We start from the raw sequence: 21,298 nt of genomic DNA on the forward strand, positions 1-21,298 counted from the left end.
TTGCAAGTAAATATATTTATTTTGTATTTTATATTAATAACTTGATCATTAATAACTAATCTGATATGTTTAAGCAGGATTGATTTAGCTTGTAGAATTAATCTTGTTGATCACAATTGAAATGGATTCATTGCATTTTAGTAGTTGGGTAGTTTACATAAGTGAAAACGTTCTCTGCTTAACTCTGCTGTGAAACATCAGAAAACCAATGCCTAGACAAGCGTCACGTGTCGGTAGGGGGCAGCAGTGCGCTTGAACGTACAAAGTCTTCCAGAATATAATGAAGTAGAGGAAAACCCCGGAAGCAGTACTGTTTACACACAGCTCTGGGTTGCAGGTATGAAACAAGTTTGTTAGTTTTATTGCTTGCTCGTTAAAGTTTTATTTCTTTATTTTTGCTTTGTGTTTAATGTAATTCACATTTTTGTGTCTCTGGTTAGCAGGATAACTACAAATTTACTTCTCGTTTGTCTTTGCATTAGCCACAAGCTAGCTCGTAGTCGAGAAGAATGGCGTTAAAACAAATGGTGATTTAACTTTAAATAGCTCGTTCACTGTTAAACATATGCTTTAAATGCGTTTAAAGCTGTATATGGAAGCAGTAGAGTGGGTTATTCAATTCGGGAATGTTTATTTATCTTCGAAATCTCGTAATTTTAAAGAATTTGTTCACGAAGCAACAGCACATGAGCAACAGCACATGAAGCTTAAATCCTCTCAAATGTTTTTGTCACAATCTCAGCAACCTATAAACAAACATTGACGGTTGTAACTGGTAGGAATGTTAGCAATAAAGTATGTTTGGTAAAAATACTGGAATTGTAATAATTACTAGATTAAATGTGATGTGACTGCCAAAAGAAAAACAGCAACTTGATAAAAATAAAACTGTTTTCAAGTGGCAGCTGATTCAAGACTCTGTGTGGTATAACTTCTATATTTTCTGCTTTGTTACACACAGAGAAATGGACCAAAATGAAGACATGGTCCAAACTAACAGCAGGACGCTGCTCGTCCGCCACCTACCAGCTGAGCTGACCAATGACGAGAAGGAAGACCTCTTGAAATATTTTGGAGCTGAATCAGTCCGAGTCTTCTCAAAATGGGGTCGTCTGGTAGGTTATGCTTCGTCAAGTCCTACGTCTAATGTCTTTTGAGTTGACGTGAACAGATTTGTCCATCTCCACAGAAACATGCAGCTTTTGCAACATTTAGAAGTGAGAAGATGGCAGCAAAGGTCAGTACGTGCTGTTCGGGTGCCATTGAATGAGATTTTTGGATATTATTTCAGTTTTTTTTTTAATACTGTTCACTCCTCTAAACCTGTAGGCTCTCAGCAGGCTCCATCAGTTGGAGATCCTGAATCAGACGCTTGTCGTGGAGTTTGCAAAAGGCCAAGATAACATTACAGTTCTACAGGATCAACCAGTTACTGACAGGTAAGTGCATAAATCAACCATGGAGCGTCACCCCTTTCACTTGATGACAAATCAATGAGGTTTTATTTTCTGCTTTTTTATTTATTTATTTTTATTTTGGCACAGTCTTGTCAAAGTTCAGCAGAAGACAAAGGAGCAAAAACTACCAAACATTCCACTGATGGATACAGGTGTTGCACCCAGTCTTGGGTAAGCCTTTTCCTCACTGTCATCGTTTCACCCAAACTACACTGATGTTTGCATAGTCATGAGTGTAAGGGAGGAAGCCAGAAAGAGATGGAAGCTCTTCAGCTGAATCAGCCTGAAGGCTGGCTGACTCTGCTCCAGATCTGAGGTCTGGATTTAGGAGCTGTCTAACTGGGTCCAGGTAGACAACCAGTTTGGCTTTGACAGGAATTTGGTCTATCTGGCTGAGGTGACCAGGTGGTCTCTGATACCTCTCCCTCTTGTAAGCGACATAATTTGTTACTGGTACTTTAGTTTTATATATTTACATACATTTGAAAATGATTGACAAACTAAAGAATTTAGCATTTAATAAATACCTTTCCTGCTATCCAGATGGGGTGAAATCAGAATTAGGGGCAGCTTTCCAGCTTTACGTGTGATGTGACCATTTAACTCAGATAGGTAAAAGCTCACAGCTGAATTAGTGCTTCAGTTGATTGTGAAGGAAAACTTAAAATCTCTTTTTAAATTTGTCGGAAAACAAGCGCCTGACTTGCTGTCTAAAACGTTAAATTTACACAAGGTTAGAAAAACGGAGCTAATTATTTTTAAGATGTTTCAAACACATTTGTTTTTGAAAGTGTCACTTTTAGATTCTCCTAAGGCAAGTTTAGATTTCAAACATCTCTGGTTTCTGAAAACATCTCTGGTTTCTGATCAGTTTTTTATTTTTTTATTTATTCAAATTGACCAAAATGAATTTATTAGACGGATTTGATCTTTACTTTTTCAACACATTTTATTGTTGCTTCTGATTTAAAGTCCTCCTGGCTCTACCTTCTTATTGCTGTCACTTATTAGTCATTTTACAGAAACGGATGCACATAAATGTGTTTTTATCATTTCTACCATCTAGATTTTAGAATCAATCCCAAACCAGTGTTTTGAATCAGACCTCAGATCCTCCTAGATTCTCGTAGCTCTGCACATTTCCGTTTGTCTTTGGGTAAAACACTCAGATGATCAAGGAGTTCTTCTTCTGTTGAGGTTCATTTCAGGGCTGTAAATGCTTGTTGAGGACTTTTCTTAAGATTTTGATGCCACAAAAGTAGGTTTGAAGAATATGTATTGTGTTTAATGTTGCCCATTTCATTTGTGTTTAATGTTGCCCATTTCATTTGACACGTTTGCTTTCGTAATTTATTTCTTTTTTAATCCCTCAGGTTGAAATTTCAGTCAAATCCCTCCCTGAAGTATTTCTACCCTCCTCCATCCAGCAGCATCCTGACTAATATAACACATGCCCTCATCAGTGTGCCTAAGTTTTATGTTCAGGTGAGTAGAATCTCTCTTTCTGATAGAATTTTATTACTTTTATGTGCTGATGTGAAACTTCTGTGTTTTAATTCTGAATGCTGACCCGTTTTCTAATCTTTGGAAAGTGTGAATTTGCAGTAAAAATACAAAAATAAGGCGTTTTATTGCCTTTGGGTTGATATGAAATAGACAGCTGATTCAGGAATACGAGTCCCCGGGGTCTGAGGACGGCGCCAAGCGCTTAAAGATCAAACAGCAAACATTTGCCTTTTAAATCTGAATTTTGGGAGCAAGAATTAATAATAAAGCGTAAGTGGGAGGCACGAGTTATGGGTTTAACATTTCCCTGGAGCAGAGCTGCCTAGGATTATCAGCAGAGGTACTTCCTGTTGTAGCATCTTGGTGGTGCTGGTGTGTCACAGAGAGGCTGCTGCAGGTATCTCACCTTCATCCTGGTGTCTGTATGCAGGAGTCGGACCGGCTCTTTGACACACGGAGCCTGCGATAGCGGCGATTTCCAGCCTCTCATTCGTGTGCTTTAAATTTAACAGGTTCTCCATCTGATGAACAAAATGAACCTACCGAGTCCGTTTGGTCCCGTCACAGCCAGACCGCCACTGGTGAGCATCTGGACTTGGATTGGTGACATCACTGGTTATTAGATCATGAGGCTGTTTGTCATGAAGGCAGTCATCACAGATCACTGAGTGGAGAAAACACTGATGGTGTTAAATCATGTAAAAACAGCAGAATAGGAGGAAACAAACAGGTTCTGACGAAGGTTTCTTCTGCCGCTTTATCTTTGTAATCACCTGGTTAAAAACAGATAAAATAGCATTTGTGGTATCGTATAATTTTATTTTTCCAGACTCATTTATGTTTTTTATTTTTTCACCTTTTTAAAATTTCCTTTGTGTTAATTTCCAAAAAGTTTCTGTATGTTTTGTAGTTGCCTAACAGTATGTTCATGTTCTATTGCTCTTGATTCTTTTGTGATTATTTCCCTGAAAACTACCAAAACCTTTTTTTTTTTCAATCAAACTCAAATGTGATGACACCACAATGAGCAGCTCTTTAAAAGCTAACCCATAGTTTACGTCTCCTGCAGTATGAGCATCGCCCTCCTGTTCCCTCCTTCCCCATGCCCCCTCCACTACCTCCTGACTACCCCCCCTTACCGGTGGAGGAGATGGATCTGTCCAGTGGGGAGGAGTCTGAGTACGAGAGCGGGGACGATGAAGACAAAGAAAGGTGAGGAGCAAATGGGCCCTTTAGGTCGTTACTTCCCTTTAGTAAATAGTGTGTGGGTGTGTGTGTGGGTGTGGGTGTGGGTGTGTGGGTGCGTGCGCTGCCCCTGATTAACTTAAAGATGTGAGACATGCATTCCAGGCTTTTAGTTTGCCCAGAGCTGTAGAGAGAAGAGAGAGTTACGACACTCCAATAGACTTCTATGGAAAGACTGGGATGCAGAAGTCACGTGGTTCATGTAGCTGTGAATGGATCCAAACAGCCCTGCTGCTGCAAGGCTATTCAAAAGTTTCATTAGGTCTTGAGTACATTGCTCATAATTCATTATTCAGCTTATTTGCGCACATGTAATGACTAAACATAATGTTGGTAAAAATGCTTTATTAAAAATGCTATTATACATGTTGTACAAGGTTTGTGTTCATTTTTTAACAATTAACACTTTTTTTATCTACTGTGTTTGACCAAACAGTTTTATTGAAATTTTCTTTAAGTAGTTGCTATTAGTCAGGCTATAGAAGCCAGATAAACTGGGTTATAGATGCATGTACTACTGTCTTCACATAAAAATATAAAGTAATGATTGTAAAATGTAACTATAATATAATAGATCATCAATCAAAGCATAAACAGCTACATATTTTCTTCAAGGTAAGCTGGAGCAGAATTCTAGCTTTCAATAAACCACTTGTGGATATTACAACTTGAGTTTAGGGCTTCTTGTAGGACTTAGTTATTAAATGTGCTCATATTAGAGCAGTGTGTTGCATTACTACATCAAATTTATTGCTATAATATAGTAATGTATGTGGTCTAAATGTGTTCTACAGTGTGTTAGGCCTGTCGTATTCCTGTCATGTAGAACAGCCACGGGTGTTTGTCTTCCTACAAACGCTCGGAAAATAAATAAATAGGCTACTTTGTGAATGAATTGGGACATAATACATAATATAATATATAATATTATTCAATAATGACCAAAAATCACCAGGGGAAATGTGACGATATTCAATTTTTGTGATTTGTCCTACCATACGCCGTTCAAACGGACTTACGGCGCTGGGATGTTTGGAACTATTGAGAGCGCCATGAACCACAGTCTGCGAGTTCGAAACATGTCGCAACGCTCTCTTTCTATAGCTCTGAGTTTGCTCATATATGGTCTGTACCAATGTTCTGACCCGATGGGTTCTAGTTTGTGACCCGATTAACCCCTAACCCCCTCCGCTTGTTTTGTTTCAGGATTGCTCGTCTGATGGATCTTGTCAACCAAACATGCAAGAGACCCCTAAGACCCAAAACCTCCTCAAAAAGAAAGAAGCCCAAGATCAAAGATCTGCTTTATGCTCCCAAAGCTGATTCCCAAAGGTAGAGCGAAAGCACTCGTGCACGTCCCAATCCTCGGGCCTGATTGGTCGGGGTGATGTTAATGAGCAGGTTAAAAGCAAAGATCTTAAGTCAACAAATTTTTCACACGAGTTGAGGCTCCTTGTGTTCCATGTTCTCCTCACACACACACACACACACACACACACGTTATAAACACGTCACACATAATGTTTCCACGTTATGAACACACACACCCCACAGAGATATCTCTGACCTAAAGCCAGGTTTCCGGTTAAGTGTTTTTGTCTCTGCTGCCGTCAGCGCTCCGGTTCTGGATCCATCCGATGTGTTCGAGCAGCCGAATCCCACCGGTCCGAAAAAAATAGAATTCCACATATCAGTTCCAGAAACGGCTGCCGGCATAGAAGGAGTGGACTCCAGCCATCCTGATGACAAACGCAAAGGTGAGAGGTCACGTTTTCTATTTCTGCTTAGAGTTTTTACGTTTCTCATAGTTTATAATACATTTTTGTAATAAAAAATAAAGTCATTGTTCTTGTCAGCTATTCCAGGGCTCTTGATCTTTCTGTACGTATTATTTTATTTATTTATTAATCTTTTTATTATCACACTGATGGTTTGTTTCCCCGTCGACTGGAATTGTGACTCGGCTAAAGCTATAGCCCTGTTTTACCTCAGCAGTAGATCAAAGCAGAAACTTAAACTATTATCTGTGTGTGACAGAGGGTACGCTGTGTGTGGGCTTCCCTCTGTCTCACACACACACACACACACACACACTAAAAGGTAAAGCAGATCTCAGATGAACATAAAGGATTTCCTAGAGGCAGGAGAGATAAACTATGACGGGTGTCTTTCTGTGAATTGAACTTGTTCTGGAGGAGGTGAGGGAGTAGCTCTGATAAACAAGCCATTTAAATGGGGGGGGGGGTAAGGTGGAAGGAGGTGTGAAGGCTGTGATCTGGTCCTCTCCAGAGTGTGTATCTGTAAAGCTCCTTGCTTCAGTACTCACACACACCTTCTTCTGTGTCTGACAAGCCTTGCTTTCCTTCTCCGAATTTGTCCAGGATTGCTGCTCTTTTCCATCGACAACACGCATGTGCACGTGCACACACACACACACACAAAGGATTTACCCGTTATCCTGCTGCTCTGAATCAGAAAAACACTCTTAGGACTTCTTCTGGCAACACTGTGTATTTTATCATTCATGATTCATTAGTCGTCTTAGTCACAAGTGCAGCAGAGATGATGTTTTGTTATTTGTTTCCTCTGACTTCCAGGGGATGAACCTGAGGAACTCCTCAAGAGCGGTCAGGAGGTGGCTGAAGGTTTTGGGAAGCTTTATCCCAGCGCTCAGACATTCCAGCAGCAGGAGGAGCAGAGCGATGACGAGCGGGAGCTCATGTCAGATGTCATCTCCAGGAAGGAGCTGGAGAAGGGCCGGCTGTCCAAAGATGGTAAGTAGGAGCTTAAAGCACAGAAGGTCTTATCCCGCATGCGTAGAGTAAAATCAACATGGAGGAAAACGTTTCAGGTGAGCAATGTGCTCACCGTTACAACACTCACCCTTTCATGTGAGCACAACATCTGTAACTTCCTCTCTCACATTCTGCTGAGGAGTGGTGATGCAACAGGAACGGAGGCAGGCGTTTGTTTGAAATGCATATTAGAATAAAGCAGGAGGTAGTTGGGAGGCTGAAAAACAAAACAATAAAAGTGCAAACTCTGTAAAATTCAACTTGGAATGAGATGCTGATGCATCCCCCCGTGGAGTGGTGGGTTTTAACATCAGCGCTACCTTTCTAAGTACCAAGGAGGAATGTGTGTTTCTTTGTTTCACTTATAATTAGATTCCGTTCATCACCACCGTGGTTCCGTGTGCCAGATGTTCAGAGCCGATCATCAAAGACACATCTGTCCTGATGTATTGTCTTTGAACACAGATTCAAAAAGTTTCAGCCTCTCTGGTTTCTAATAATCACAAAAGGGTTTTAGTTCAACACACCAGTTACCTGCTTTAATTCTCCTCTTGTCCTCAAATTCCTCTGAAGCCGTTCCGTTTAGGAGAAGGAACTGTTTTATTACAGCCACGACACTCGTCTCTCATCAGGTCATTTATGTCAGCGAGTCGTTATAGCCCAGTTCTCCGAGCGTCTGCAGTGACCGGGTCTTCCTCCGCTATTGCTTTGTTCCTGCTTTTACAATTCTTCTCACGTTATTCCTTTTCTCTCCTCTTATTTCAACAGAGATAAAAAGGATGTCTGTTTATAAAAGCTATGAAGCGGGCGAGCCCACCTGCAGGCTGTATGTGAAGAACATCGCAAAGCAGGTGGAGGAGAAGGTAGGTCCACTTAGGGCTCGTTCACTAGAATCATGAATGGTGGTCCCTCTAGTAGGCTGTTGATGCTTTTGAACTATTTCCTGTTCAGATTTTTACCAACATTAGGCTTTTCTGAGCCGTGCAAATGAAAATTCTGATCATCAAATAAGTTTTGTAACTTTTAAATCAAGAAAATCACATTTTGTGGCCTGTAGGCACTTTGAACTTGATGATTTTGACCCTCGTCTTAAAAGGTTTGGACACCTCTGGCTTAGACTCAGTGTCATTATTAGGAATGTCCCGATTGGGTGTTTTTGCCCTCCAGTCCGAGTCATTTGATCATGAGCATCTACCGGTGCAGAGTCCCGATCCGATACTTCTAGAAAACATTTAAAAAAAAAAAAGAATAAACAAGCGGAGAAACAGATCCTGGATGTTTATTATTTTTTATTAAATTAATTTTATTTTAACATTTAACAGCTCTGTTAACAGACAGAGCACTTCTGTGAGGTAGCTTCAACAATGAAGTGATGCATAACAAATTCTTCACTTTTGGGCTTCAGAGTAATGTTATCAACTTTATACCTCCAAACCGCTTTCTGCTTCAAGCTGCTTCCATGTTCTGCTTAGCCAGCGTTTAACCAATAGTGTCTCTGCAACAAAGTGATGTCAGGAGGTAACGTCTGATTCTGACAGTCGTTTTAAAAATAATCGTTTACCCCCAGCCTTACGTATCGCCCAGCCCTAGAAGGGAGGAAAATAAAATAAAAATGGGACCTGGACATCCCTAGTCACTGAATTTGGGTTCTATATAAATCGCAACACTTAAAAATCTCCTTTAGCCAGTGATGTTTAAGCGCTACAGACCGACTGCCTCTAGAGGAGAAGAAACACCTTTAACTGTCCTGTCAGGAATTTAGTTAAATCCTGACGACCTCTGTCTGACTCGGGCTACTAGAGAGCTGCTCATGGACCAGAATACTTTATATGATGACAGCATTAATCAGCAGTCTTAATACTGTAGAAAGGGAAAGTGCTTTGGGCTGAATCACTTGTTAATTTTGTTTTCTAGGACCTGAAGTACATCTATGGGAGATACATTAACCCCGCCTCAGAAGCTGAGAGGAACATGTATGTAAACACAACTCTGCCTCTCTCCCGTTTTCATCTGGTTGATCTATTCTCGTCTGCAACAATTATTCACTTTCTCTGGAGACTTTTTGGTAATTCATGCTGACTTTGCCTCGTGTTTTTAATAAGTATCTAAACTGATCCAGAGATCATGAGGGACGTTTTGATGTTTGTGCATCAGCAGTACTTCAAATAGCTCTTCCACCTGAGTCATCAAAGCCTCTACTGAAAACAGAGCCGAAAACCTCGGTCAGGGGCTCCGCTGGGCCTTTAGCTCCCATTTTAATAGGCTACCAAGTTAGCTTCAGTTAGTAGTGATCATAATGTTAATAATAATCGAGAAAAGTGGTAGCTTGAATGTTGCCATATATCTGCTGTCTTGAAGCAACAAAAACTTTTAGTCGGACACAAAATCAGATTCCAAACATCTGTTTGATGTTTGTGCTAAACAACATTCTACAACTTACCCATTTTGGTCAAAAATGTCAACATTTTTGGCCCCCTTGCTAAAGTTTCCTGGATTTGTAATTAAATAAGCACCATTAGGTTTTGAGCTACTAAAACTTGACAAGTATTTGATGTTGGAAGGGAGTAGGGCTGGGCAATAAATTGAAAATGTATCGTTATCGAAATTTCTGACTCTTATCGAGATAATTTTTCCCATGTCAATAAATTTGATAATAAAAATAAAGATGTGTGTAGGTTGGCAACATTCATGTCTCGTTAAGAAGCTGTACCCAATACATGTGACAGCCCCATCTAGTGGACAGCTTTTTTTCCTGCGCATACCTGTAGTGATCATCCATTTATCGTTATCAAGGTGAAATCCTCATATCGTGATATTGAAGGGTCGTAACACCACTCGCCTCACGCACATAAGTGACCAAAACAAAGCAGCATGGAGACACTATGTCTCCAACCACCTCTCAGGCAGCAGCCTGCACTCCCAAGTTCTACACGTCACCAGAACATAACCAACCGCAACACAATAAAAGCAGTGTTATACAAAATGGAAGGCCTGTAGTGTTTATTCTCTTACAGTAACAATTTATCAAAGTTTTTGAGGAATTTATTAGAGATTTTTTGGTTTTTAATTGTGCAATAGAAAAATAATCGCTAGATTAATCGTCTAAATAGTCATTAGAATAGTCGACTATTCGATAAAATAATCGTCAGAATAATCGTTTTAAAAATAATCATTTACCCCCAGCCCTGCGTATCGCCCAGCCCTAGAAGGGAGGAAATAAAATAAAAAAGCAGAAACATTTTATAAACGTATCCAGACCAACTTTTGTTTTCAGGAGAAGATCTGCTTAATAAACCCACATGAGCCGAACCTAAAGGTGTGGATCACTGAAAAAGCATTTTTACTTATTATTTCTAATTACAATCAGTCACACTTTCATGTAGGCTTTACAGAATCACTCATCTTGGCTCACAAAGGAGAAGGCTGTTGTTGGTTTAGAGTCTAGAAATCAGCAGAGAACGTCTCGGCTAGCAGACGCTAACCGTTAGCATTAGCGGTTCCACCACATGGCAGAAGTCCTCCAGGCTTGTGTTACTGCAGAGCAAACAGTGTCAGTCGTAGAGTCACGTTGCTCTTACATCAGGAAGAATCTGCACGTTTTTGAACGTTATCCGTTCTTTCATAATCCGTTGTCGAATTGTGATCGGCAGAAGCTTTTCTGGTTCGCGCCTCACTTATTTTACAGCGACGTCCCAAAACGATCTCCTAACACATGGATTTTCTGCTTCCTGATCATGTGACATGTGACGAACGCGGATGAAGATCGGCTTGACAGCTGGGAAGTTCTGACGGTGCAGGGACTCGTTCTGACGCCCACACAGTTAAAAAAAATGCAAATGACGACTTTAGTTGTCAATGGCAGTTAATGAGTTAATTATAAAAAATCAGTTTAAATTGCTGTCGGGACTAAATAAGTGGTCATGTTAACCATTGTTCCCCTTAACTATGTCAGGCTAAATAATTAAAATCACATTTACCAGCAGATTTCCTGTAATAACCTCTGGTGCTACAGTCCATGCTGCACATTACTGAACATGAGTGGGATCCTTTTTCCTGCCCGTCTTTTACTTCCTTGGAGAGCGGCTCTGAGGACAGCCAGCCGTCAGCAGCAGGTCCTATTCTGAATACGTTTAGCTTAAATTGCTGGCCAGTTAAAATCGATTGTTTGGAATCAAAACCTGCAGCTGGTCTGCTATCACTGACTGTTTTACGTGCTTACAGGGGTAGATAGCACTTTCCTCCTCTGGCGCTCAATAGGCATGGTTTATTGTTATGCTGGACAGGCCACGAGCCCAGAGTGATAACGATGTGTCCCTGCTTTGCTTTGTTCCTCAGGTTTGACATTGTGTTAATGAAGGAGGGGCGGATGAAAGGGCAGGCCTTCATAGGACTCCCAAACGAGCAGAGCGCTGAAAAAGCCCTGCGGGAAACCAATGGCTTCGTTCTTTATGACAAACCCCTCGTGGTCGTATCCTTTTATCCCCTCTCACAGGTTGAAACCAGAACAAGGTTTGTAAAAGGAGTTAAACAGCAGGCTTTGTGTTTGAATTAAGGTTTAATTAATTTTGGGTGAGAAGGTAGACAGGCACATGTAAATGTGAAATCACTGTTCTTCTTTCCAAAGCTGTTGAAATGAGATCGTGAGGTTTAAAGGAACCAGTACATCTAAAGAGGTGGTAGGATAACACAAACACGTGGAAAAGCCCAGTTATTACACTGAGTGTAACAAGTAATGTGCTTTGATTTATTAAATGGACCCTCCCCTCACAGATGTGTTACTGGCTCAGGCACTCTGAGCCTTCAGGAGGATGGGGACTAATTCCTGGCAGCTCTGAACCACCACCTGCTCTTCCTTCATATCTACACACATAATTATGCATCAACTTTTGAACTTGTCTTATAGAACAAGGGTGGTACCTCTGATGCTGTTTTAATGTGCGTTAAAGGGGTAGTTTACTTTTTTTGTGGGAAAGATTAGCCTGTTATAGATGGAGATTAGTTTTGACCTGATTGAAAAGCTAATAGCTAATCTGACTGGGGACCAAAATGGAGTTTTGCCAATTCTAAATAAACAAATTTACTAGTCCATGCAGATGTTATTTTTTATTATATGGCTGACAGGAGCAACTGCAGCTGGCGGTAACAGCTAGCAGCAGCAACAGCTATCTGCAGGAGCAAGCTGTAGCAGCCATAGGCATGAATATGTAGATGCCCCATTGGGTGCTGGAGAGGGTAACATCATCACCGCCATGTTGGATGGGTTCCTCACTTTCCAAACTCAGCTGGAGTCCATGCAGAGTGAGCAACTATGCCCATTTTTTTGTGTGCAGCCTACAGTTTCAACAACCGCTGTACTATGGAAAGCAGATCACAGTGGTTATTCTACCTGTATTTAATATTTTTTGTTTAATTATATTTTTATTTTTATTCTCATGTCGTACCACATGTCTGATTTTGCCAAACAGCATAAAAAATGGGTTTAAGTTGGTTAAGCACCTTCCGCTGTAGAAATAAATACTGGGGGCGAATGGAGACCCATCCAAGATGGCAGCCGGCCACTACGGCAGCTCCAGTAGGGAGCCTACCATGGGTCCCCAGAAGAAAGAAAAAAATGAATGCAAGCCAACGGGGCTAAAAACGCTATTTTCTAATCCGTCTGCTACGTGTCAATGATTTCACATATGGTGTTTGTGAATGTTAAAGATGCATTCTGATGCTGAGAATGCACTTATTTTTAAATGGGAAAACTTTATTTTAGGTTTTGCCAGCAGACTGTATTTGCCTGAAATTTGAGTCTACGAGTTCCTTTAACAAGCAGCACATGGAAACCGTTTTTATTTAATCGGTCATTTAGAGGGAAATTGTATTAATCTGTGTGACTGGCAGAATGTGTCACACCAAGTGAGGCGCCCTCAAGAAACACGGCACAGGAGCTCATCAGGTCGGCTTTGGCCAATAGTGTTTTGGTGTCGGGAGGAAGCAGCTGCGACCTTTCATCGAATTAAATTTTTGTTAGGCCAAAGGTGTTATAATGGAGAGAGACTCGGGCTAAAGTTGCCTCACACAGGATTCTGCTTTAGGGTTCCTGTCCATCTGTGGACCTTAACTATAAAATCCACAGCAATTTGCCAGATCTGCAAGACCGAAACAAGACAACTCTGATCCTAAAAAGAGAACAAAACCTCGATGAACAGGTGAGGTGGAGCCTGAAGTCTTAATGTAAAAACAGCTAAAACTGTTATTATGCTGTTTTTTAAACATCACAGGATTTACTGCAACTCTGTTTTAAAATTTGTGTTTATACTTGATTTATTTAAGATACCAAGCCTTGATATTTGGCCCTGCAGACCCATTTGTATCCTTATTCTGACATATCCTTTGGAGGACACAACCAAACCTTGACAGCAAAGGCCGTTCATTTCTAAACAGTTGTGTGTGTCTGGTAGATTAAACCTGAGCATTTGATTAAGATTGTTTTTCAGCTTCTGTTTATGCTTATCTGGATTCTTTTGAACTGATTTCCTCCTTGTTCGGCTGAATAGGTGGTGGTCGTCAGAGGATGTCTTCTTCTATTCCTGCATTATTAAATGAACTCTTTTAATGAAGTGTCTGTTGTCATGTTTTTATTTGATTTAGATCTGAAGCACATGTCAGATTGTGTGTACACCTCAGCTGGGGGATCACAACTGATTATGTTTAGTCCCAAACTTAAAGGCTTGTCAGCAGAGTAAATACAGACTGGAGATGAGATCTAGATGGGCTCTGCAGCAGATGGTAGGCTGTCAGAGCTGTGGGACAAGTGGAGTCCTTGAGAGAGCAAACACTGCTGTCTGTGGGAAAATGCTTGGGCTTCGTAAGCCTAGCAAGTTTCATCTCTGTTATCTGAGTCAATCTTTGGTAATAGAATATGGGTGGATAAGTGATCATTTTGTTTAGGTACGTGTGTGTAATTTGTTTTTATGGCATTAAAAAGTGTGAAGAGGACGTTGTGGTTTTCATCACCTGGAGCGGGAATGAAGAACAGCTTCCACTAAAATACGTCAGAGCAGCACTACGGGCTAGCAACGGCTAAAAAACGTCCTGTTCTCAGTTTGCCCACACAAAGTAACACGTAAACTTCAGGAAAACTAGGTGTGAAGTTTGTTTTAGGCATTTTTATAATTCTGTAGTTTGAGGCATGATGAATGTTAAATGTTCCATCCATCCTAATTATTTACTTCATTGAGAATCTTGTTCCAGCTGGTGTCTCATCTCCAGCTACCTCTGGGCGAGAGGCAGGGATCTGTCCCAGGGCCATGTTACCATCAGTGGCTAGAAATGAACACTGTTGCAGTTTAACTACAGGGCATTAATACCAGCAGATGTAGATTAAAAGCAGAAAAAAAGATGATTGACCACCCATGAACTTTTCATCCTAATTCCCACAAGCAAACGTTTATGCTGCCTCAAAGCACAGATGACAACAAACAGCCTCTTCCAGCAGCATGTGAAGCTCACGAACTTTGACACTTCTGTTGTTTTGGGGTCAAAATTGACCCGTTTTCAAGTTTAACTGTAAAAAGTACACTTTCCTTTTTTGTCCTGGAATGAGGCTTCATCTAATCCTCAGACACACCAATTTAAATGCAGCAAAATCAATTTTCACAATTTAGGTAAATTCTAAAGGTCTCAAAAAAAAAGTTACATATGTGGTGTTACGGATCCAAAATGACCCAGCAGAGAAAACTGGCTGTTGTATGCATGGGTTGCTCTGAGGATCAGCCCACATCACCAACACACACCAAATTATGGGTTGTTTCCATTGTTTACATTATGGTTAATTCAGAAAAACATACCTGCGCTAACAACATATTTTCAATGTTCAGTTTATGATCAATGCAGGTGCATGTGCGTGCACACAACCACACACAGTGTTGTTTATCATTGTTCATTTTATGGTTAAATTCTTTGGTTAATTGGTCTGGTTAAATAGAAGTTGGTTTTATGGGAAAAAATTGACTTGTCTTTATCCTACCATTTATCTATGCAGGTCCGTTTTGACCCGAAACACCAAAGATCTCACTATTGTTAATAATTTTAAATAGTAAAAAAAAAAAAAAATTATAGGCCTACATTTTTTGGGGTAGGTGTACTCTAATATTAGTTTATAACACATCTATAGTTTGTTATTACTCATTCTATATGAAAAATACACATATTTAGTGAATTTAAACAGTTTTTGCAATCAAAACAAGTGGTATATTTTAAAATACTGTCTGTGGAGCCAACTAAAAAACTATTCACACACTGGTTCCATTTATATGAATACATACTAAGCTAGCAATTAGCTGAAAACAACATTTGAAGAAAACTGGTGATTTTAAGCATTTTTAAATCGTGGGTCCAAATGGCCCCGTCAACACCACATGTGTAAACAGCTTTCTAACACAATACAAAGGTTAAGGTGTCTTTGCTCATTATTTAATATAGTTTAGTTATAGATTGACTATTATTGACTTAAATGATTTATTAGTTTGATTTGCTTAACAAATTTTGAACACATTTTTTTACAAGCCTTTAAAAGGTTCATATGACTTTTTAAAGTTATAATAATGTTGACCTGGTTTTTTTGCACTAAATTCCTCACATAAAGATTTTTATGTAGTTTTATTCTTCACAGTTTCAGTACCTTCCAGAATGAGCAATTTCAGGGCTCTGACACTTTAACTCATTCACTGCCATTGACGACAAAAGTCAACATTTTCAATCCAGCCATTCATTGCCAATGACGTCTAAAGTTGTCATTTGCATTTTTTTTAATGTGTTGTCCTCGGAATGAGCAAGAACAAACATCCCAGCTCTAAAGCTGATCTTCATCCTCATACATCACACGTCACGAGATCAGGAAAAAGAAAATCCATGTCTTAGGAGATAATTTTGGGCCGCTGCTGTAAAAAAAGTGAGGCGTGAACCGGAAAAGCTTCGCCGATCACAATTCGACAACGGATCATGAAAGAACAGATAACGCTCTAAACACACAGATTCTTCCTGATGTAAGAGGTGAGTCTCCTTTTGTTAGTTTTGGTGTTGACATCATCCTGACACACAACAACTGTGACTCTTAATAAAACAGTATAAACACTGGCAGCGAAGGGTTTTTCTGATCAGGAAATAGCTGGCAGTGAAAGAGTTAAAGTGACACTGTATTTTTCTGGCGATAGGGGGCAGTAGATACCTAAATTGTTTTGAGCAAGCTGCATTTTTGTGTTGCCGTAAGACCTTAACAATGGATTCCCATCAGGGTCAAAAATCCCAGGGGTCTCATTTATTAAAACATTGCGTAGAATCCTTACTAAAACCGTACTTAAGTTCAGCCAAAAAAAATGTACTTACGCCAAGTAGGTTTGTGATCAATCAAACATGGAGTACGCACAGCTGCACACAATCGCCGCTTCATAAATCGGAGACTAACGAGAATGTTTCTCAGCTGCATTTTAGTCACATCCCGCCCTCACCACGCCCACTTTCTGCCATAAATAGTCAATGCAAAGTGCCTTGTGGATCTCGTGCATATACATAAGCCGGCTGTTGCAGCGCTCCGCCAATAACAACGGCGACTGTAGATCAAGGCAGATCAAGAAAGCTCAATTTCACAGAAGCAGAAGTTGAGGTACTTGTGGGTGAGGTGGAGAAATGAAAGGAAGTGCTTTTGCAAAACAAATGAGAAAATCCACGGAGTGGCATAGCGTTGCTGAAGCCGTCAATGTTGTGAATTCTTCAGAGACAACTGTGGCAGATATTAAAAAAAAGGGACCAATCAGGATTCGATCCCCAGACTCCCGGGCAAAAGTCACGTGCGCAAACCAGTCACCTAAATCTCCCTTGTCCAAGTAGCCAGGGCGCATGATCAATCGGGTCACAGTGACAGGACACATACTGTCAGAGACGCATGACATTCTGTCTCAATCTGTCCCCTTGCTGATATTCTGCATTCCGTATTCTGCCCTTCAGGCTGTGTGTATGTGTGTGTGTGCCCGCGCGCATGTGTGTGAGTGCACGTGTGTATACGTGCGTGTGTGTGCGTGTGGGGGGTCTTGTTCTGTGTGAAAACGAAGCAGTACAAGTTATGATGCTGCAGGATTTCATAATTGTATCCTTCTCAGCAGCAGCACTGCAGGTGCTCTCCATGTCCAAAATGTGCGTAAGCCAGGTCCTTAGTCAACTTAAAGTTGCGCACATTTTTCCGCTAAGTTTTCTTTCATAAGTCCCAAAGTTTGCATGGAAAGTTGCTCATGCAATTTTCCGACCCCGTTTTGTGCGTAAGCAAGCTTGATAAATGAGGCTCCTGGAGAGTGCAAACTTCAGTAAAATAACAAGCACAAGCAACAATGTTTATGCATGGTGAAAGTTTTGAAACCGTTTGTTACAAATCAGTAAATGCATTTTGTCCTCAAGGGCTCCCGTAGAAGGAAACAGCATCTACTATGGCATCGCCTAACTTAGACCTGCTCCCATTTATTTTAGACCTGATTTTTATGGTTAAGAAGCCACCAATATTTTCCAACAACTGGGCATCATTTTAGTCATTTTTAACAACATTTTAATAGATGTTTCCAGAGATTAAAGGTAAAAATACACATTTTAACCACTTTAAGGAAAATAATTTGGTGCTGGCCACGCCCCTTCCTCCCAAAGAGTCGATATCCGGGAGGGGCTCAGCAGCTCTCTCTTGCAGGTGAGTTGGTTGTATTCAACAGTCCCCGTTCGTGATGTCACAGTGACTTTTGATATAGCTTGTTTTAGTCCTAATTCCTAAAACCAAACACTGACAAAAAAGGAATGCTTGGATTTGTTTCACATTTGGAGTATTTATAGAGAGAAGAGGCCCACATGGCAGTACAGAAGCGTGAGACCCTTTAGTTTTGATTTTTGTTGTAGTTGACTGGCCGTTATTTGTATTCTCTGTTTACTATATCTACGATTGCAAGATTAGTACACCCCCCCCCCCCTTGAATCTCTGCTATTATAATGTTAATGTATCTGTCATTTCCACCTTTTACTTTTAGCTTGTTTTTTTCTTTGCTGACTAGCCCGAACCGTATTAGTTTTATTGGTGTTTGTGAAACACTCTTTGATTTTTATCAGTGAAGAATGCTTCTGCAAACGGATGCAACAGGTGAATTTTGCAGAATATGTCCCATTTAATCTGAATACAACAAGCATAGTTTTGGTCTGTATCCTAGAGAGTTAGGAGAAAACCCAAACATGTACAAATGGAGCAAACTTTGGACAACAATAACTCATGATGGAACTTTTGACCTTCCTACGCCAGTAGCATTACTGTGCCACCATGAATCTAATCTAAATTACCATATTACAGTTTTTTTGTTAATCTTGTCTGATTCTTTTGTATTAAAAAATCATGAACTGGTTTGCTGAAAAATAAAATAAAAACATAACTGAAAAAGGGTCTTTATTTACAAAGGCATTTGTTGCTAAAGTTGCAGATGCATTTAATAGATCATTTTTCTGGATACATTTCTGTCTGATTTAAGGCTGAAAAATACATTTTGGGGACTTTCAGCCTTTTTCTCTGCTGTAGTTCATGAGTTCCTGACCCTGACTGTGAGTTCTGCCTCTCTCCGGTTGAAACTTCGTCACTGAGCCCTATCAATCACATGCGCTCGTCTGGTTCAGCCTGCAGCTCATACTTCAACATCGGCGTGAGGGAGGAGTTCCCATCTGTGCCCTACTTTGCCCGCCATCTCAACGATGACAAATGTACCCCCGCAGTGGAAATATTGAGAGTAACCAGAACATTTATCAGGTAGCATTTGAGCAAAATGAACGATAACCTTTTGTAAGTGGACACAGATAAAGATGTATGCTCTGCCTTTGCCGTGCACAGGCTTCATTTCAGTCTAATGCTGCGAGTAGTAATATGATGATGTGTTTCATAGCTTGGTCTTGACCAGGTGTGCACTGTGTTTGCTAGATTTACTTTAGCTGTTATTGCTGCATGGATGTGCTCACTCTTTGACTTGCAGGCCGTGATCGCCGTTGGTTCAGCATTTATTTATAGTTTTGGTCTGAATGGTTTCCATGCAAACCAAGCACCATGTTTACCCAAAATATTGTTAAAGTAGTTAAAAAACTCAAGACAACATCAACATGTCTCAGGCCATAAACCATCTCCTGATACCCCCTAAGAACTAAATCTGACTACATAGGCTCCTTTGTTCTGATTTTTTTAAAGTCATGCAACTTTCTAAATTTACTGCAGCTGAATGTTAAAATAATAAAAATCAGTCAATCAGATGATCCATCTCCCAAAACACAGCAGAGTCGCTGCAAGTTTGTAAAAGATGTTTGAACTAGTGACGTTCTAGTTGGTCCCACTAGAGAAGGAGGTTTTACTCTCAGTCTCATTAGGAGACAGAACAAAGAAATGTTGGCATCACAACCACACACACGTAGGAGCTGCAATTTAAGCAGAAAACCCACCATAGATTCAAATGTCTCATCCCAATTCTTGTTTTTAAACATGATTCAATCCTTGACAAAGACAGAAATCTTTAAGAGCTCAAGATTGCTTGACACACAAAGGGTTGACCATCAACTGCTACTGGATAGGCTGAAAGACTGGTTGGGTCTATCAGGAAATGCTCTAGAGTGGTTCTCCACTTATCTGTCTGAGTTTTCCTTCTCTGTGGCCACCTCCAAGTTTCAGTCCTCACCCATAGTGTCCCACAAGGTACTGTGCTGGGGCCTCTACTTTTCCTTTATCTGCTTCTACTTCAACACATCCTGAGTTCTTTTAAAGGATTCTCCCACCAGATGACATCCAACTGTATATCTCCTGTAAGCCCCATGAGATGTCTAAGCTGCAGCTGTTACACTCCTGCTTAGACTATTAAAACCTGGATGGCGGGGAGCTTTCTAAAGCTAAATGAAGATAAGACTGAGATCCTCATCTGTGCCCCAGACAAGCTGGTTCCCAAAGGTGGAGACTCTCTTGGTCAGCTTTCTTCTCACACCAAACCTTCTGTCAGGAATCTTGGTGTGACCTTTGACCCAGCTCTCACCCTGGATTCTCATGTCAGTTCTCTTGTTCGCTCTTCCTTCTTCCATCTCAGGAACATTGCTAAGCTGAGTCCCATTCTGTCTCGCTCTGAACTTGAGACTGTTATCCACACCTTCATCTCCTCACACTTAGACTACTGTAACTCTCTTTTCACGTGTCTGAGCAAAACCTCCCTGAACCGTCTACAGGTGGCTCAGAATACCTGTGCTCGGCTTCTGACTAAAGCCGGGCGTACACTGTGCGACTTTTTCACTTTTTTGAGCCGATTTTCCACTCGTGCGAGAATCCACGACATCGGGGCGAGTTTTGCGCCGAGCAGTCGTGTAGTGTACAGGGGGTTACGAGAGGCGATTAACACCATGTGACCAGCTGCCGATCAGCAGTTGTGAGGTCGCACGGACTTCTGGCGTGTTTAATATTTCGCTCGTCCCTCGTGAGGGTATCGCACCGTTGAAGCGGCGCTGCGAGCAGCTGCGACCCAAAATGTATCAGAACCGCTCACGGCGCATGCGCAATCCTGCATCAACACCGCTCCCCGCTATTTCCCTGATAACACACGCAGTTAGTTTTTGTTTCTACACGTTTTTTTTTACTCACAAAGATTGTCAAGAAAGCGTGTTTGTCGTGTTCATGTCAAATTAAACTGATCACAAAACACAGATTTACTTTCTTTATTTCGTTTTCCTCATCCAACCCCCATAAATCCCTGTGTGTCCTCCTGCAGCACTCCTGAAGGACAACAGGCAAAACAAGACCAAAAAAGTGTTGTGTACAAACTGCTATTTTTAGCATATTTTTAGGGCCGACGTGTTGCTACCAGACGTACAGTGTGAGCAGTCAGGTCGCATCCGAGAACTGGGTCGTACAGTGTGAGCGCCTGGCTCGTGAGATCTGCTCTGCGAGAAAGTCTTACAGTTTGAGGTGAAGCTGAGTGCTGCGTGTGAAAAAGTCGCACAGTGTACGCCCGGCTTAAGTCCTCCAAACACACCCACATCACCCCGCTTCTCCTCCAACTTCACTGGCAACTTCAGGGTTCATTTCAACATCCTGGTTCTGGTCTATAGGGCCTTACATGGACAAGCACCATCTTACATTGGTGATTTTCTTAGTCCCTACACCCCCAGCAGGTCCCTGAGGTCCAGTGATCAAAGCCTACTGGTTGTGCAGCACCAGGCTAAAGACCAATGGTTACAGATCATCTGCTGCTGTGGCCCCCAGACTCTGGACCTCTC

At 41.0% G+C, this 21,298-nt stretch overlaps 1 protein-coding gene across 2 annotated transcripts; it reads left to right on the top strand.

Moving 5' to 3' along the window:
- Positions 1–246: 246 nt before the first annotated feature.
- rnpc3 (RNA-binding region (RNP1, RRM) containing 3) lies at positions 247–13,610 on the top strand. 2 transcript variants are annotated; one of them, XM_015954907.3, is made up of 16 exons: positions 247–337; positions 962–1,115; positions 1,190–1,237; positions 1,330–1,439; positions 1,545–1,628; positions 2,831–2,942; positions 3,476–3,544; positions 4,033–4,175; positions 5,415–5,540; positions 5,823–5,965; positions 6,806–6,982; positions 7,772–7,866; positions 8,918–8,976; positions 11,339–11,471; positions 13,125–13,197; positions 13,322–13,610. In XM_015954907.3, the coding sequence occupies exons 2-15, from the start codon at positions 966–968 to the stop codon at positions 13,191–13,193; spliced, it is 1,518 nt and encodes a 505-aa protein (XP_015810393.1). In that variant the 5' UTR covers positions 247–337; positions 962–965; the 3' UTR covers positions 13,194–13,197; positions 13,322–13,610. The 2 variants fall into 2 exon arrangements, with proteins under 2 accessions (XP_015810393.1, XP_015810395.1); XM_015954909.3 differs by having other exon boundaries at positions 13,546–13,610.
- The last annotated feature ends 7,688 nt before the right edge of the window (positions 13,611–21,298 follow it).

Source organism: Nothobranchius furzeri, chromosome 7 (assembly GCF_043380555.1).
Source record: "Nothobranchius furzeri strain GRZ-AD chromosome 7, NfurGRZ-RIMD1, whole genome shotgun sequence".
Lineage (NCBI taxonomy): Eukaryota > Metazoa > Chordata > Actinopteri > Cyprinodontiformes > Nothobranchiidae > Nothobranchius > Nothobranchius furzeri.

Bases quoted from the DNA above. Each gene is read 5' to 3' on its own strand.
- rnpc3 (XM_015954907.3), top strand. From the start codon at position 966: ATGGACCAAAATGAAGACATGGTCCAAACTAACAGCAGGACGCTGCTC. The intron at 1,629-2,830 runs GTAAGCCTTTTC...TTAATCCCTCAG, and splicing joins GGTGTTGCACCCAGTCTTGG to GTTGAAATTTCAGTCAAATC. The intron at 5,541-5,822 runs GTAGAGCGAAAG...TGCTGCCGTCAG, and splicing joins CCCAAAGCTGATTCCCAAAG to CGCTCCGGTTCTGGATCCAT.